This window comes from Acomys minous (assembly GCF_964271855.1).
Source record: "Acomys minous genome assembly, chromosome: 19".
Taxonomy (NCBI): Eukaryota; Metazoa; Chordata; class Mammalia; order Rodentia; family Muridae; genus Acomys; species Acomys minous.
Window position 1 is genome coordinate 61,657,397 of NC_140499.1, and position 17,978 is coordinate 61,675,374.

Consider the following 17,978-nt stretch of genomic DNA (forward strand, 5'->3'; position numbering starts at 1 on the left):
AACCAAACCACCACCACCCCCAACAAAACATGAATAAATCTTAAAAACAAGAATAATGGGTGAAAATCTCCCTTAGGTAAGTGTATGCTGTCACTTGATTAAAAAAAACTAATTCAACCAGCAAGTGGGCTTGTGTTTGCTATGTGCCACAGCATATCTGTGGAGGGTGGAGAGCAACTCACAGGACAGTTCTCTCCTTGCACCAGTGGGTAAGAGCGGTTGGGTTTGGTGGCAGGAATACCCACTTGCCAAGCTACTTTTTAAAAATAGATTATGTATACAGTGCCCTACCTGCATGTCAGAAGAGGGCACCAGATCTTAGTAAAGATGGTTGTGAGCCACCATATGGTCGCTGGGAATTGAACTCAGGACCTCTTGAAGAGCAGACAGTGCTGTTAACCACTGAGCCATCTCTCCAGCCCCGCTACCTTATTTTTTTGTTTGTTTTTTTGAGACAGGGTTTCTCTGTGTAGCCCTTGTAGACAAGGCTGGCCTCCATCACTGTTTATTTATTTATGGTTTTTCCAGACAGGGTTTCTCTTGTAGTCCTGTCCTTGATTTGTAGACCAGGCTGGTCTGAAATTCAAAGCAATCTGCCATACTCTGACTACCAAATGCTGGGATTAAAGGCGTATGCCAGCACACCCAGCTGAAACACCATTAAAAAAATACTTTTATATGCACTGATGTTTTGCCTGCACGTATCTTGTGTCAAGGTACCAGATCCTCTGGAACTGGAGTTACAGACAATTGTGAGCTCCACGTGAGTGCTGGGAATTGAACCAGGGTCCTCTGGTAGTACTCAACCTCTGAGCCTTCTCAATCCAAACCACTGTTCCGGGATTAAAAGTATGTGCCACCACACCTGCCCTTTTTTTGGTTTTTTGAGACAGAGTTTTTCTGTATTAGGGCTCTGGCTGTCCTGCAACTGTCTTTGTAGACCAGGCTGGCCTTGAACTCAGAGATCTGCCTGCCTCTGCCTCCGAGTGCTGGGATCTTAAATTCAGTCTACACTCCAGAATTTTTCTGTAAAAAAAAAAATTTAAATTTATGGGTTAGCGTATATGCCAGGTGTGTTTGGTCTCTAGAGACCAGGAGAGGGTGTTCAATCTCTTGGAACTGGAGTTACGGGTGGCTGTGAGCACCTCAGTATGGGCGCAGGGAGTGAGATGCACGCTCTCAACTGCGGAGCCTCGTCTTCAGCCAACTCCAAAGACTCCCTCCAGGCATGGTCGCGCGGTGTCAGCACTTGGAAATGTCCACAAAGTTCCATCTGCAATCCAGCTCCAGCCATTCGTTACAGCTGACCCCACAGCTGTAATTACCCGCCCCCCAACCTCTGCATGGTCTTTAAGTGCTGGGACTACGCAAATGACAACACCAGACTGTAGGGACGTTCATTTGCTGTGACGAGACAAGGATGTCCCAATAAAACCATTATCTTAGGCTAGAAGCCAGAGTGAAATACATTTAGTGAATGCTTTTTACTGTAAATCCAACAAACACAGATTATGAATTAGTTGTTGCAGTATTCAACTAAACCTCATTACTGCCAACAGCTGAGTTTCCATCACCCACCGGAAGGGTATAGAATCAGAATAATTCCACAGTATCACATTGGTTGCAGGAGAGGGGATGGCTGGGGGGCCGGATGGGTGTGTGTGTGTGTGTGTGTAGGGGACAGTGACATAGGGATCCTATAACCATACTATTAGTTATAAAAACTTCCTTTAATCAAGGCTTATGACATGGAGGAGATCTGTCAGATAAGACGGAAAGTTTCCAACACATAGACACAAATCCATAAGTCACCATAAATACAATACCTAATAGTAAAAAGCACAACAGCAAATTCACACCGCCACGTGCTTCCGAGGATGGCAGAGATGGCCTGCTGGATGCAGAGCACACTAGGGCTTTGAGGTCACCCTCACCTGACAGGGCTGTGCCACTGGTGGCTCAGCTCAAGAAGCAGAGCAGGGTCCAGCACGTTCAAACAGTGTATTGAACGAACATCCTTTAAATATCAAAGTGAGAAATAAGAAAGCGACATGACCACGACGGCAGGAAGATGGCAGGAAGGAGGACAGCCGCGTAAAGCTTGAGGCGGGAAGGGGGTCGTCAGCTTCACTTCTTTGGCTTCTTGGGTAGCGGCCGCCGGAACAGTAAGATGTGAGGCTCTGAAAGAATCAGTGAAATCTAACTAAGAAACAACTCACAGAATTCTAGCACAGTCTGTGCTGTGTCCCCCAGCTGAGCCCACTCAGTCTTCATAACCGCACTCAGATAGGAGCGGCCCCACAAGTCTGGCCTTCTTGCCTCGCACGTAACCGTTATGCTTTTCTCCGTACAGGCCTGGGTGTCTGGTGTCTTACCAAGAAATAGAACTGTCTGCGCTTATTTGTAACACATCCAGTCATTTAAAGGGGTCACAATCAGGGTAATATGTGGCCTTAAAAGAGTCCCCTCTATGCCTTGCCAGGCATGGTGGCGCACGCCTTTAATCCCAGCACTCGGGAGGCAGAGGCAGGCGGCTGGCTGTGAGTTCGAGGCCAGCCTGGTCTGCACAGTGAGTCCAGGACGGCCAGGGAGTTTGTCCTCTCTCTCCTTCAGGCGGAGGCGAAGCCGCCTTACACTGTACTGACCTGGCTCATGGATCATGTAATGGACCCATCCCTGACTCTGCTGCACACCAAGGTTTCTCCACTCAGATTCAGACATCAAATGGGTCTTAGGGACGAGCTTGGCTATGTCCTTGGGCAACATGACATGCCTGTAACAGAAACATGGGTCCGTGTCAGTAGTGGGTACAGTCAGCCACACACTCACCTACGTGCAAAGAAAAGCAGAGGAAGAAAAAAAGGCCTAGTGTGAGCCAGGTGTGGTGGCTCACGCCTTTAATCCCAGCACTCAGGAGACAGAGGCGGGTGGATCGCTGTGAGTTCGAGGCCAGCCTGGTCTACAAAGTGAGTCCAGGACAGACAAGGCTACACAGAGAAACCCTGTCTCGAAAAACAACAACCAAAAAAGAAAAGAGGGTGGGCGTGGTGGCTCACATCTGTGATTTTGGCACTCACAGGGATATGGCAGGAGGATTACCAGGAGTTTCAGGACGTCCCGGGCTGGAGAGGATCTGTGAAAACAAGCATGTAGCCAGGTGTGGTGGTGGGGTCTTTAATCCCAGCACCGCCCTTTTACCAACCAAAAGTTAACGGCAAAAAAGTCACCTGACTTGAGGCATACTACCTCAGGTAGACTGAGTTTTTCACGCTCAGACAAGGTGTACTAAATGCTTTCCTTGTAGTAATAAAAAGAGGAGCTCCCTCCCGGCAATTCAAGTCCAAATGTCAGAAAAGAATTTGCATCCTAACAAGTCCCAGACACAAAATTGTGATTTTCATGCACAGAAATAAAAACAAAAACCCTTCCTTTAAACAAAAATGCCACCACTAAGCTACAAGTCCCTCTTCTGGGGGGCAAAGCCACTCATTTCTTCCCAGCCAGGCAATGCTGTAAGCACAGTGCTTCAGTTACAGGCACAGCAGCGGCTGCGTACAAAAGGTAACAGGAGCCAAGTAACAAAGCAGCCTGACCCTGCTTGTTTGTGAGACCCAGGTGATTGTCAGTATAATGATGTGGGTTTGCCCCCACTCCGGAGACCAGGTTTGTCAGCGTAGTCTTGGCTGTTCTGGACTCTGTAGACCAGAGATCTGTCTGCCTCTGCCTCCCAAGTGCTGGGATTATAGGTGTGCACCACCCCACCTGGCTGTAGTGTGGGGTTTTTCTTGTCAAAAAAAAAAAAAAGAAAGAAAGATTATATATATTTATCAGTACACGCCCAATTCTCCAGGGTGTCTGAAGTAGGACAAGAGACACAGAAAAGCTAATTCTTATTTTATATTTTCTATGGAGAGAGAATACAAAGCAGCAAGTTTTTTTTGGTCTTAATATTACAAGGAATAGAGACCAGAGCAACATCAACCTAATTTTCCCTAATTTTCAATTTAAGTTCACAGTATTGGCACTATCACATGCAAATGCTTGCGCTCACTGCAAGAATTTCTTAAATTTCTTGGCAGATAGCCACCTCGTACAGTCTAATTCAGGAGTGGTCTTCCTTTCCCTGTGTTCTAACGGTCTCATCTCAGTAGTCTCCTGTGGTAAACTTTCCTGCTTCCTCACACCTGCACTCGGCTCCGTGCACACTCATGGTCTTTGTATAGTCAGTTCATCCCATGGAGTTTTAGAGAGTCTGTCACAAGCACCGACCATGCATTCCTTTGCACTTTGTTGTTTGGGACAGGCTTGCTGAAAACTGTGACAATCCTGCAGCCTCAGCTTCCAGGACGCTGAGGGTAAAGGTGTGGGCTACCGTCCCGGCTTATCATGCACGTCAGCAGAAGTGAAGCCCACATGCACTCCATAAATGCTCACATATTTGAAAGGTATCTACCAACGTCCACAGTCTCATGCCACTCCACGTCCTGCGAACGTTCCATCTAAAACAAGGCTGACAACGACGCTCCTTTTCCTTTTCATAAACTAATAACCACCAACACCAAGGCTCTCTCAGAACCGTCCTTTCACTAGGAGCACCAAACTTCCGGCTACCTTCTTTCTCCCAGTAGACTTTGAGATTTTAGGAATGCGAGCAATTCCTATTAGCCTGCCACAACAAAATTGTGCGAATGATCCGTTTAACAGCCGGCCAACTCCAAATTCCCTTTCATTGTTTTACCCTCTCCGTCCACTTTTTGCGCATGCGTTCTGCTACGGCACCCTATCCCACCCCCCACCCCACCGCCCGCTAATCTCTTGCGCACGCGCCGGTTCTACACCATTTCCCCCTCCCCCCCCACGCCCTCCCCGCTCCACCCCCATCCCCCGCCGGCCTAAGTTAACTAACTCCTCGTGTGCTCTCTTTTGTCAAGGCGCACAACCTGGCTGTAGTCCCCGCGCCGGCACTGACCGGTACTCGAACTCCTCGTCGTCGTATTTGTCCGAATAGTAAATCTGTTTGTGCGACATAACTGCCGTGCCCGAGGGCGCTCAGCCCCGCGCCGCCGGCCTCCAGACAACTCCCAGCAGCACGCGCTCCCCACCCTCCTTGGCCTCGCTTTCAAACACACCGCCCGCACTTCCGATTGGCCTCCCCGGCCGAAGGCGGGACAGCTCCGTTTTGAAGCTCCCCGATTGGCTTGCGCTGGCGTCTTCTCGAGTTGTAAATGGAGTGCGGCGCTCAGGTTTCTGAAGCGTGAGCTGGGTCAAACTAGGGCTCTTATTGGCTTCCGCCGCGCTCCGCGCCCCTGCTCGCGCACGCATTGGCTGGCGTCGGGAAGCCCACTGGGGAAGGAGGGGCGGCGAGGTAGGGGGTCAGGGGTTAGTGAGGCCGGAAGTGAGTGTAATAAAGTTTGTCTGGGGAGGCCCGGGCCGGGGTGAAAGTTGGGGCGGTGACTTAAGCAGACAGTTGAGTGATCCGGAACCAGATCGGCCCGCGGTGCGGTGCGGAGACTCCATGCGACCCTGGTAAGTCTAGACTTTCTCTCCCTAGCAACCCCCTCCTATCCCACCCCGGAACCCCTCTCCCAGGACCCTACTTCCGGTCTTGCTGTATAAGTCCCGCCCTCGAGACCCCCTCCCCGGAAGTCCCACCTTCCACCTTCCAGGGGTTCCCCGAACCCCGATTTGTCTCTTATTGTGGCGGCCACACCCTGTCGTTCCACTTCCCTGCAAAGCCCACCCCCAGACTTGTTTCCCAGCTCCGCATTGGTCTTTCTCGTTCTCTGAAACTGCCGCCTCAAGATTCTCGGCTAAACCTAGTCTTATCAAAAGCCTGGTTTCCAAACGGGGCAAAACCTTGCTTTTGAAAAGGATTCGATTTTGCAGAAGTGACGCCTCTCTGGGACCCCGCCCCTCCGGGACCCGCCCCTTCCACTGTCCACGTCTGGTCCTGGAAACGTGCCGCGTTCCTAGTAAGGGGCTCGGTCCCCTCCGGACTCCTTTCCCTGTTGTGGGCTTGGGTCCGTGCCTCCAAATCCTGGTCTTAAGTTCCGGACGCTTCACTTGCTTACTTAGCCCTCACCATTCTTTAAGACTTGGGCTTAACTTTCCTGAGCTCCGGTGCTCCATCAGGTGGGAAGTTGAAATCTGTGGTTGTAAGGAGTGAGCTTATAGGCAACATCGTTCCTCCGTGACTAAAGCTGAAGGGGCTGGGTTTCGTTTAAGGCAGGGGAGTGGACAAGGGAGTGGCTTCTTTAGAGACTGTTGACCCGGCTCCTTTTCGGAGTACCCCATCCTAGAGACAGCCATAGGTGTACTTTCCCATGCCTGGATTTGGCTAAGCATTGGCTTGGGTGAGCCTAATAGGAGTGAAAGTTCTTCAGCAGTCCGAAGGAAAACTGTTTCGGAGCCTGGAGTAGGGGTTAGTGTCCTTTCCGTTGTATTTAAAAGACCCCTCCCCCTAACCAGATAACTCCGGTTTGGCAGTCATCCTGGCCCCACTTTGCCCAACCTTCCCTGCTGGAAACATTCCTGAGGCTTTCGCCATTTCCTGCTATTTCCTGCCCCTCCAGCTTCCTCCCTGCTGGGCTGAGGTGTTTAACGCGGCTCTCTCCCATCCCCCACTACCTAGCTGTGGTCCTGTAGGCAATCTCCCATCTCTTTAAGCAAATTTAAAGGTTCTTGTTTACTTTTTCTTCCAACTGTGTACACCTGTTGGTCGTTCCTTGCCTCTGGATATGAACGCTCCGACGGAAAGCTATTTCTCAAGATGAAGACGTCATGGTGTGCTTTTGTGTGTTTGGGAGTGTAAGGCTGGAGCAGATTTTTTTTAACCCCCTCCTCTGCCAGGAGCTGAGGTCTTAGCCAACGGAACGACAGAATTTCTTTTCAGGAAGAGGTGTGTTCAGTAACAGCCTTCCCGGGATGGGCACTAAGGGTGGAGAGTAATCTTTAACCTGGCTTAAAGTCCTAGCGTTATTAGTAACAACCGAACGGTCGTTTGTTTCAAGACAGGGTTTCTCCGTGTGGAATCATAAGTTTTTATTCTCCAAAATAAATCTAAGGTTAATTTGAAGGCGAGGCCTGTGAGAAACTATATTTTAGCAGGCATGACGGTCCACAAATCCCAGCACTGGGGTGGAAGTCGAGGGTGGATCTCTGTGAATTCGATGCCAGCCTGGTCTCCAAAGCAAGTTCTAGGACAGTCATTGCACACAAAGAAACCCTGTCTCTGTTACCTTGCCTGTCCTGGACTCACTTTGTAGACCAGGCTGGCCTCGAACTCACAGCGATCCGCCTGCCTCTGCCTCCCCAGTGCTGGGATTAAAGGCGTGCGCCACCACATCCAGCTAAAAATGCATATTTTACTTCTTGTATTTGCTTACTTTTTTGTTTGTTTTGTTTTGTTTTTCCTAGACAGGGTTTCTCTGTGTAGCCTTGGCCGGCCTGGACTCATTTTGTAGACCAGGCTGGTCTCAAACTCACAGCGATCCACCTGCCTCCGCCTCCCAAGTGCTGGGATTAAAGGCGTGCGCCACTGTTTTGGCTTGCTTAATTTTTAAAAAAGGAAATAAGTGATAGTTTATTCTGGAGCTGTTTTGATTGGTCACTTTCTTTAGCTTCCTGTATAGTCTTTAGCAGAGTTGTGGCAGGAAACTGTGGGCTAAGAAATATGGGTTTGGTGTTGTTATGCACTAAGGCCAGGCCCCAACTTCTAGTCTCCCTTTCTCCTTCCTGTCTTTATTCACACAGATTTGTTTATGGCCCTATTATCCCTTTGTGGCTTGTAGGCTCCAGGTTTTTTGTTTTCCCTACTTCCAAAGCCCTACTAGTGTGAGGGGCACTGTCGGTGGGGCTTACAGCCTGTACAGAATAGTAGCATGGCCGTGGGTCCAAGGGCTGGCCTGATCCCTCTATATTCTCCGGCTTTTCCCCACTAGGTCTCTGGGAAAGGGGCTTCAAGTCGTCGTTGGGCTGGGCGTGGTGGCACACACCTTTAATCCCGCCACCCAGGAGGCAGAGGCAGGCGGATAGCTCAGCTGAGTTCGAAGCTACCTGGTCTAGAAAGCGAGTCCAGGACAGCCAAGGCTACACAGAGAAACCCTGTCTAGAAAAACAAAACAAAAACCAGAAAAAGCCCGTAGGTCCTTTGTAGGTGATCTCTATCATCAGTCTTGCTCTGCCTGGTAGCTTCCAGATGCATCACCCAAACTGGACGCTGTTCCTCCTATTTCAGCTTTTCGTTCCCTCTTGGCCTCACTCTACATCCACTGGGACCACTTTCCCTTCCTAGAGCCCAGCTCTTGTCCACAGCTGTTGTTGGGGGATGCTAATGACCCAGGTTCCCTGGAGCTGTCACCTCACTCACTACATGGTGGGGGTGGGCGTGGTCTGGGCTAGGGGGTGTGGGAATTGTCTTCAGCCAAGACTGGAAAGGAAATGCTAAATTTTGGCAACCCCCCCCCTTTTCCACCCTCAGCAGCTTCTGTTTCCTTTCTTATCCCTCCTAGTGGTCCCTGGCTTCCTGCTCTCTTTGGCTTGCCCTTGTCGGTTTAGCTTGTCGGTCTAGAGTTTCTTTTAACTCTTTCCTTTCTTTTTTCTCTTTTTCCATTTTTCTTTACTGCCCGGCACCTTCCTACTCCCCAGACAGATTACTGGTTGTTTGTATTGGGCAGGGGAGAGTGGCACAGCTGGCACACATTATGTGGCGAGAAGTCTCGGCCCCTCCGAGCCTGTGAGTCAGCACTGTCCTCGGGATTGGTCTCTCTCGTCAGCTCCCCGCCTCTGAGGAGGAGCCAGTCAGCTCTGGGTCCAGCCTGTACTCCCCAGCCATAAGTGGTTTCCTCGCTGGGCTGGGCGAGGATGTGGCTTGAAACTGTCTAGGCCTGACGTGGGAAAGCAGAAGCCACTTGTCCTTCGCCTCCCTAGGTCCTCTGTTATCACCTGGCTGCCCAGGTCAGACCAGGCAAAGGGCCTGGGGATGCCCCCTGCCTGGCCCCCTTGCCTGAATTGGCAGGGGGGCCGGGCCGGGCAGCAGTCCCCCTTCTCGTCCCGGCCATGGATCTTCTACCCCCCAAGCCGAAGTACAACCCACTTCGGAATGAATCTCTGTCATCGCTGGAGGAGGGGGCTTCAGGGTCAAGCCCCCCGGAGGAGCTGCCCTCTCCGTCAGCCTCATCCCTGGGACCCATTCTGCCTCCTCTGCCGGGGGACGATAGTCCGACTACCCTGTGCTCCTTCTTTCCCCGGATGAGCAACCTAAAGCTGGCCAACCCTGCTGGGGGGCGCTTGGGGCCTAAGGGGGAGCCAGGAAAGGCTGCTGAAGATGGGGAAGGGAGTGCAGGGGCCGCCCTTCGGGACTCAGGCCTCCTGCACCCCCTCCAGGACATGAACAAGCTGAGTGGAGGCGGTGGGCGCAGGACTCGAGTAGAAGGGGGCCAGCTGGGGGGCGAAGAGTGGACCAGACACGGGAGTTTTGTCAATAAGCCCACACGGGGCTGGCTGCATCCCAACGACAAAGTCATGGGACCTGGGGTTTCCTACTTGGTCCGGGTGAGTGAACATCCTCCTTTCCACTCCCTCCCATGCCCCTTCCAGTTCCTCTGCTCACTCCAGACTTGCTGGGACTTCCTGCCTGCTCTTCCCCTAGCCGCATCCGTGTCATTCTCCTAGTTCTTACACCTGCTGCGCCCCTTCTCCAGTCCTCTGCCCCTGTGCTCTAGCCTGGAATCTTCTGTCTAAGGCCCCCTTTCCTGCTCCAGTCCCCACCCCCCAGCTTACACAATGCCCAAGCACACATCAGCTTTTAGTAAGAAGAGTTGAATGAGAATGACTTCTTGATGCTTCCCTCCAGGCTCCTCCCTTTTTCCAGAGCTGTCACTCCATCCCACCCGATGGCTGCCCCTCCTCTCACAGTCTCACCGAGGTGCATGAGGGGCCTCTTCTGTGGCCTTTCTTTCCTCTTTCCCTTTTGCCGCACACTGTTGGCGTGATAGCCCCGGGCAGTGGGAAGACTGCTTCACCTTACTTCCCTTAGGGACCACATAGGGCCAAAGCCCTAGAACCCTTCTGCAGAGGGCCAGGAGTGGGGGTGGGGGAGGGGCGGCTGACCCGTTCTTCCCTCCTTCCCCACAGTACATGGGTTGTGTGGAGGTCCTGCAGTCAATGCGAGCCCTTGACTTCAACACCCGGACTCAGGTCACCAGGTCAGTGGGGAGGCAGGCATTTTGTTGAGTCCTAGAATTAATGACATTTCAGAGGTCTCTCAGGAAAGGGGAGGACATAAGTTGGACATTCGGTGGTGGTACTGATGGTGACTTCGTACGGGTAGTCAAGCGAATTGAGAGAAAGTTACAGAAGTAAGTCTGACTGAAAAAGAGCCAGCTCTGGTCTACAGCACCTTACCTGTCCTGCCTTGGAGACTGGGAAGATGGATTAGGAAAGGCAGGGGCAGGAGGCTGCTGCCGCCTCGGGAGGGGAAATGGAACATTTGGTAGCTGGGAAGAGGTGGGGCTATAGCCATTGAGGGCCTAACCCAACCAGCCAGGAAGCAGCCCCTCGGTGTCATCAAATATTAAAGCCCTTAATTCAATCCACCACGACAAAGAGCCTGGAGTGCTCTGGGAGTCTGGCCTGGCCTTCCCTTCCCCCAGCGCTGTGGCAGCGCCGGCCAGTGGGAGGCCAGTGGTGGGTCTGAGTAACCCTGTTTCTCCAGGGAGGCCATCAGTTTGGTGTGTGAAGCTGTGCCTGGTGCCAAAGGGGCAACGAGGAGGAGGAAGGTATATGTGGCTGAGTGGAGGGCAGGGGTGGGGGCAGGGGTGTTTCCTGGGGCTGGAGAGCTCAGCTTTTGAGTCTCCGGGCCCTTTCCCAGCCCTGTAGCCGCCCACTCAGCTCCATCCTGGGGAGGAGTAACCTGAAGTTTGCTGGAATGCCAATCACTCTCACTGTGTCCACCAGCAGCCTTAACCTCATGGCAGCAGACTGCAAGCAGGTGCGGGGGGCTGCCGAAAGGGCCCCGGGAGAGCCAGGGGAGGGCAAGGAGGGATCTGGAGGCCAAAAACTTGGGAGTCCTCAGGAGCAGCCGGAGAATAGAGAAGGAAGAAATTAGAAGGATTGGGTATAGTGACACGTTTAATCCCAGCACTCAGGAGGCAGAAGCAGGTGAATTTGAGTTCCAGACCTGCCGGGGCTACATAGTGAGACCTTGCACCTCACCTCACCAAAAAAAAAAAAAAGAATGAAAGAAAGGAAGAATTAGGAGAATATAGGGTAAAAAGTCAAGAGAGTAAGTAAGACTGGGACCCAAGGCTCTTCGCGGGGGTGGGGTTCACACTGACCCCTACGGCTCCCTGACATTTCCACTCCCTTCCTTCTCCGTCCCCTGCCCTCTGTCAGATCATTGCCAACCATCACATGCAATCTATCTCATTCGCGTCTGGTGGGGATCCGGTGAGTTGGGAAACAGAGGAAAGATGGGGGTGGAGGAGAAGAGGCTAGGGGCTAGGTGCTGGGCGCGGTGGGCACACCTTTAATCCAGCGCTTAGGAGGGAGTGATTCTTGAGTTCCAGGCCAGCCAGGGCCATGCAGAGAAATCCTGTCTTGAGAAACCGAAAGAGGGAGGGAGCAGGAGGTGCTGGCTAAGGAAGTGGGGGTGCTAGGGTTGTGGACATCCCTTAGGGGGTCAGGAGTGAGATGGGACTGTGGAATCTCGCTGACTGCTCTTTTGAACCCACCCTCTCTAGGACACAGCTGAGTATGTTGCCTATGTTGCCAAAGACCCTGTGAACCAGAGAGGTGAGGTTTGTGGGCAGCAAGTGGGATCGGTCTCCTGACTCTTACCAGTTACACTTGAGAGGGCTTGTCCTGCTGAAACGGCTGGGTGGTGGGGGACTCCTGCCCATGTGTCCCCCCAATACCCTGCCTCAGAGCTCACTCGCAGTTTGTGCTGTGCCCCCAGCCTGCCATATCCTGGAGTGTCCTGAAGGGCTTGCTCAGGATGTCATCAGCACCATCGGGCAGGCCTTTGAGTTGCGCTTCAAACAATACCTCAGGAATCCACCGAAGCTGGTCACCCCCCATGACAGGTGAGCTGGCGGGGACAGCGTGCAGCTGCCCTTGGGCCTCAGACTGTGCGTGAGAAGGTTTTCTTTTCCTGTGCTGAAGCTCCAAGGGGTTCAGCAGAGGTAATGACTCCTGTGACTCTGTCCCCTCTCCTGCTGAGTCAGCTCTCCCCGTGCCAGCCACAGGGCCAGCTTCTGCCTTCTGTTTGCTTAGGGTGGGGTGTATTCCAGCACCTCCCGCTAAATTGCTTTTTCTGGCTGGCTGAACTTTTCAATTCTCAGGTTCTTCATTTTTATTTTATGCATATGTGTGTCTTACTGGGAGTATGTAAACGTGTGCAGTGCCTGTGGGAGCCAAAGAGGGCATCGGACACCCTGAAACTGGATTACACAGGTGGTTGTGAGTTGCCATCTGAGCGCTGGGAACCAAATCTGAGTCTTCTGTAAGATTAGCAGTGTTCTTAACAACTGAGCACCTTACTCCCTCAGTCACTGGTCTGTGATTTCCTGCTGCTGAAGGTCATTAAGAATCTGGATTTTGGGGCTGGAGAGATGGTACAGTGGTTAAGAGCACTGGCTGTTCATCCAAAGGTCCTGAGTTCAATTCCCAGCAACCACATGGTGGCTCACAACCATCTGTAATGTGATCTGGTGCCCTCTTCTATCAGATGTACTCTTCTGTCGTGCAGGCAAACATGCAATAGAGTGCTTATATACATAAATAAATAAATCTTTAAAAAAAAAAAAGAATCTGGATTTTAATCACAACTTTAATCCTAGCTCTAAGGAAGCAGAGGCAGGCGGATCTCTGTGCTTCCAGGCCAGCCAGGGCCGCACAGAGAAACTATATGTCAAAAAACAAAAAGAGGGCCGCTGGAGAGATGGCTCAGAGGGTAAGAGCACTGACGAATCTTCCAGAGATCTTGAGTTCAATTCCGACCAACCACATGGTGGCTCACAACCATCTATAATGAGATCTGGTGCCCTCTTCTGGTGTGCGGGTGTACATGCCAGCCGAGCACTATATACATAATAAATAAATAAATCTTTAAAAAACAAACAAACAAAAAGAGGGGCCAGAGAGATGGCTCAGTGGTTAAGAGCACTGGCTGCTCTTCCAGAGGTCCTGAGTTCAATTCCCAGCCACCACATGGTGGCTCACAACCATCTATAATGTGATCTAATGCACACTGTATATATAATAAACAAATCTTAAAAAAAAAAAAAAAGAAAGAAGAAAAGAGTCTGCCCGAAGAGAGTATCTTTTTCTTTTTCTGTGCATGTGAATATATTGTGTGTGCATGTAGAAGTCTGAAGTCGATGTCAGTTGTCTTCCTCTACTGATTCACACTGTGTTTATCAAAGCAAGAACTCTTGCTGACCTGGAGCTTGCCGGACACAGCTGCCAGCTGGCAGCTTGCTCTGGATCCTGTCTCTGCCTCAAGAGTGCTGGGATTGCAGGTGGCCAACCTTGTGCTGGTGGCTTGGCTTGTACACAGGTTCTGATGACCTGAGCTCTGATCTTCATACTTTTACCTACTGAGCTCTGTATGTCCCAGCAGATCTCTTATCTATTATGTATACAGTGTTCTGCTTGCACATACACCTATAGGCCAGAAGAGGGCACCACATCTCTATAGATGGTTGTGAGCCACCATGTGGTGGCTGGGAATTGAACTCAGGACCTTTGGAAGAGCAGCCAGTGCTCTTAACCTCTGAGCCATCCCTCCAGCCCATCCCAGCATCTCTTATTCTGAGATCCCTGTGCTTCTTCAAGTCTCAAGAGATAAGCAGTGTGGCCATGGGTCGGGGGGCGGGGGGGGTGGGGGGGGCGGACGGACTGTGTATGTTAACCATGCTGGGTGTCCCCTTTGTTCGAAAGTGCTCCCATCCTTCTTAGGAGGTAGCATAGCTGTCAAAAGTAAGAGGCTTTTTGGGGAGGGGGGGCTCAAAACAAAATTAAATATCAACTCTTTTTTAGTTGAGAGACCTTGTGTAAATCTCTCCACACCCCTGGAATTTTTTTTTTTTTAATTGTGGGAGGAATACCAGCCTTAGAGGGTTATAGCACCAAGCCTCGGTGCTGAGCCTTGGTCTGTGCCTCGTGTGTGTGATCACTCTTCTCTTCCCTTCCTGGGTCTCCTGCCACATATTTACCCCTACTCCTCACTCGATCCTTCCCTTCTCAGGATGGCTGGCTTTGATGGCTCAGCTTGGGATGAGGAGGAAGAAGAGCCACCTGACCATCAGTACTACAACGACTTCCCGGGGAAGGAACCCCCTCTCGGTGGGGTGGTAGACATGAGGCTTCGGGAAGGCGCTGCGCGACCCACTCTGCCCAGTGCCCAGATGCCCAGCCACCTGGGAGCTACCCTGGTAAGCGGCCAGGTTGGAGATAGTTGAGTCCAGGGTGGAAGTGGCTGGCTAGGGTCTTGGTCTCACTTGATTTTTTTTCTTCTTACAGCCTATAGGGCAACATGCTGCAGGAGACCATGAAGTCCGTAAACAGATGCTGCCTCCACCACCCTGCCCAGGTGCGAACAGTTTGCTGCAAGGGACTGGGATGAGTACGGAGGGCAGGGCCCAGATTGATGTAGTCTGTCTTTCTTTAATAGGCAGAGAGCTCTTCGATGACCCGTCTTATGTCAACATCCAGAATCTAGACAAGGCCCGGCAAGCTGGGGCTGGGACCGGCCCCGCAAATCCTTCTGTTAATGGCAGTGCACCCCGGGACCTCTTTGACATGAGTGAGTTTCTTGTAGCTACACCTTCCTTTGTTCCCTCTTCTCTGCCTGTTGTCTCCTACCTGGTTTCCCATGCTAAGTCTGGGTCTTGGGTGATGTCTGGCCAATTCCCTCAGCCTTCTCTCTACCTCCCTAGAACCCTTTGAAGATGCGCTTCGGGTGCCGGCCCCTCCCCAGTCCATGTCCATGGCTGAGCAGCTCCAAGGGGAGTCCTGGTTCCATGGGAAGCTGAGCCGGAGGGAGGCTGAAGCGCTGCTGCAGCTCAATGGTGACTTCTTGGTGCGAGAGAGCACAACCACGCCTGGCCAGTACGTGCTCACTGGCCTGCAGAGTGGGCAGCCCAAGCACCTGCTTCTGGTGGACCCTGAAGGTGTGGTAAGTATGCTAGAGGTGTGGAGAGCTGCGGGAGAAGGAGGCACCTTTGCCTCTCCCTGATGATTTCTAGACTTTGCTAGAGGCTTTCAGTGGACGTCCTTTGCTCTTCTAGATCCTCATGTCTGCCCACGGTGGCTCAGGGTTCCTCCCTTCTATCCCCGAGTCTGAGCTGTGTTCTTTTAGATTTTGACTAGTCCTCAAATCCCAGACCTTAAGTCTACCAGCCCTAGAGCGAGCTTATCTGATCTGCACCCTTTTGCTAATTGAGGAAATGACCCTGGATAGGTGGTGCTGATGCCCAGGGTCAGGTGGTTCTGCGATAGAGACCCCGGATTTCCTCCAGCTCCTCAGGCTCAAACTCGGTGTTCTTTTTTCTTTTTTTAAAATCCAACCTTCCTTATGATTCCGTATAACCTTGTTGGTTTTTTGTTGTTGTTGTTGTTGTTTTGTCTTTTCTTATTCTTCTTTTTGTTGTTTTGTTCAAGACAAGGTTTCTCTGTGTAGCCCTGGCTGTCCTGGAACTCCCTAGGAAGACCAGGCTGGCCTCAAACTCAGATCCATCTGCCTCTGCTTCCCAAGTGCTGGGAGTAAAACATGCATTGCTGCCACCACCACCACCACCAGCTGTTTTTTCTTCCTCAGCCTCTTTCTTTCTTTCTCTTTCTTTCTTTCTCTTTATGTGTATTCTCCTTTGAGACATACCAGCTTCCATCAAGTCAGAAGTTTTACTGTTTGTCAGCTTCCATGATGTCTGGTTCCTTGTCTCCTTCACCTTCTCCCAGTTAATTGACCTCGCCATTGCCACAGGGGTGCCTGCCTGCCTGCTCTGTACAGAAGCCTAGCTAACCATGGCTAACCTCCCTCTGACTCCATCTTCTTCAGTCTTGGGGGCTCAGGTCTTACTGAACTTTTCGCTTGGGTTCACCCGCTTATTTCCCACTTTCCAGGTTAGGACAAAGGATCACCGCTTCGAGAGCGTCAGTCACCTCATCAGCTACCACATGGACAATCACTTGCCCATCATCTCTGCGGGCAGCGAACTGTGTCTCCAGCAGCCTGTGGATCGGAAAGTGTGACCTACTCTGCCTTCGCGAGAAGATGCTCTCTGTCCCTTTCTACCATGATCTCTAACTCATGGACCTTTGTTCTGTGGATGTGGCCCTGGGTGGGAGCTGGGGCAGTGTGGACACAGGGTTTAGTGCCCACCCCGAGAGGGTTTTAGTCAGGAGTCTAGGGTAGCATCCTGCTTCTGCCCAAACTTCACCAAAGTATTAATGTACAGAGTGGTCCCTTGCCCGGGCCTTGCCTGTGCCAACCTGATACCCTTTCCCCCAAAGGGTGGGTTCTTATCATGGAAAATGCCCTGTGGCGATCGGCCCAGTGAAGCAACTGCCCTTTGGGGAAAGGGAAAGAATCATACCTCCGGTTTACCCCTGGCCTTCAGGGCACCCCAGGTCCTACTCCCTGTGCACTCCTTAAAACTTCGTGCCTTTGACTATCGTAGGTCAGCAGATAACTTCCTGCACAGATCTCTCAGGCCCTTTCTTCAGTTGTGGATAGGGGTTGCTGACACCTTGGCTCCTTGCCCTGTGCCACTCAGCACCCCTTCCTGTGTTTAGGGAAAACAGGAGCAGGAGCGGCAGCTATCTCCTCTGCCTTTTGGGTGTGCAGCCCTTAAGAGATTGCCCCAAGCTGGGCTTGGTGGCACACGCCTTTAATCACAGCACTCGGGAGGCAGAGACAGGAGGAGTTGTGAAGCCAGCCTAGTCTACAACAGAGTGAGTTGCAGGACAGGCCGGACTATGCAGAGGCCCTGTCTCCAAAAACCAAAAAGAGAGATTGTCCCAGAGCCTCGGTCCAGGTGGGGGAGGGGAGTAGCAGGGTCCGAGCCCCGCCGTGCCCGGTGCCTCCTGTACTTACCCTTCCCTCTGCGGGGTCTGTATACATTTCTTAGGCCTGCCTGGCCCATGTCTGCATGTGTGTTATAGTCTACAGCCAAAGTATAGCCCTTCCTTCTGCAACCCCAGCTAGTCCCCCTTTTGGGATGGGTGTGCGTGACTGACAGGGGCCTCCGGGGTGTGTACAGCCAAGGTGGAGGCATTGAGACTGAAAGCAGACGTTTGTAGGTCTGGAACTGCTCGCCCTCTCTTTAACACGCATACATTTTAGGACTGTAGATTTATTTTTCTTGTTTCCTGTTGCTTACTTTTGAGCACAAAATTCTGATAATCAATTACATTTATACATCACCTCAGTGACTTTTCCAAACCTTTTTTTTTTCTCCTTGTCCTAAAAGTAAGTAGGACAGAATTTTTTTTTTCTTTTCTTTTTTTCCTTCTTCCTCAAGAGACCTAAGCAGAAGTTTGGTTGAACAGTGTTGTGAGGTCATGATGTGACAACTTACTTTAGATTCTACCCCGCTTGCAGGCCGGTGAGGCCAAGACAGAAACCTTGCAAGCTCACTCTGTAGGCCTTGTGGACAAGAGGTGTGGGGGTGGGGGGCTCGACTGGTGTTCAACCTCGGCCTCGCCTATATTTGATTTGGATGTCTTATACCAAAGGGAAATAGTCTTCATTAAAGTCCGTATTTCTTCTACCTCGGCCTCTCAACAACTCTGCAAAGTCTGATTGATGGGGGCCCATCGGTGGGAGGTGGCGGCGGACCCCCCCCAGGGCAAGGTCGAATGGGCTCAAAAGATAGCGCCCATCCGCTAGCACCCCTGTCCGCGGGGATCTAGGGAGCAGCGAGGATGCGCGGTAGGGACGCATCTGCATGGCGACTAGCTCGCCGTGGGGAGGG

At 51.7% G+C, this 17,978-nt stretch overlaps 2 protein-coding genes across 5 annotated transcripts; one reads left to right on the plus strand and one right to left on the minus strand.

Moving 5' to 3' along the window:
• Nucleotides 1-1,711: 1,711 nt before the first annotated feature.
• CKS1B (CDC28 protein kinase regulatory subunit 1B) lies at nt 1,712-5,123 on the minus strand. Of its 2 annotated transcripts, XM_084769547.1 has the most exons (4): nt 4,739-4,774; nt 3,078-3,133; nt 2,646-2,773; nt 1,712-2,180 (listed from the first exon to the last, which is right to left on the minus strand). In XM_084769547.1, exons 1-4 carry the CDS (start codon nt 4,760-4,762, stop codon nt 2,128-2,130), a joined length of 261 nt encoding a protein of 86 aa, XP_084625673.1. In that variant the 5' UTR covers nt 4,763-4,774; the 3' UTR covers nt 1,712-2,127. The 2 variants fall into 2 exon arrangements, with proteins under 2 accessions (XP_084625673.1, XP_084625674.1); XM_084769548.1 differs by lacking the exons at nt 3,078-3,133; nt 4,739-4,774 and adding an exon at nt 4,970-5,123.
• A 78-nt stretch (nt 5,124-5,201) lies between these two features.
• On the plus strand, nt 5,202-17,774 carry SHC1 (SHC adaptor protein 1). 3 transcript variants are annotated; one of them, XM_084769497.1, is made up of 13 exons: nt 5,202-5,526; nt 9,385-9,552; nt 10,135-10,205; nt 10,715-10,778; nt 10,871-10,990; nt 11,395-11,448; nt 11,742-11,793; nt 11,957-12,083; nt 14,249-14,435; nt 14,524-14,593; nt 14,675-14,806; nt 14,940-15,178; nt 16,126-17,774. In XM_084769497.1, the coding sequence occupies exons 2-13, from the start codon at nt 9,388-9,390 to the stop codon at nt 16,252-16,254; spliced, it is 1,410 nt and encodes a 469-aa protein (XP_084625623.1). In that variant the 5' UTR covers nt 5,202-5,526; nt 9,385-9,387; the 3' UTR covers nt 16,255-17,774. The 3 variants fall into 3 exon arrangements, with proteins under 3 accessions (XP_084625623.1, XP_084625624.1, XP_084625622.1); XM_084769498.1 differs by lacking the exon at nt 5,202-5,526 and adding an exon at nt 6,758-6,898; XM_084769496.1 differs by lacking the exon at nt 5,202-5,526 and having other exon boundaries at nt 8,488-9,552.
• Nucleotides 17,775-17,978: the final 204 nt, after the last annotated feature.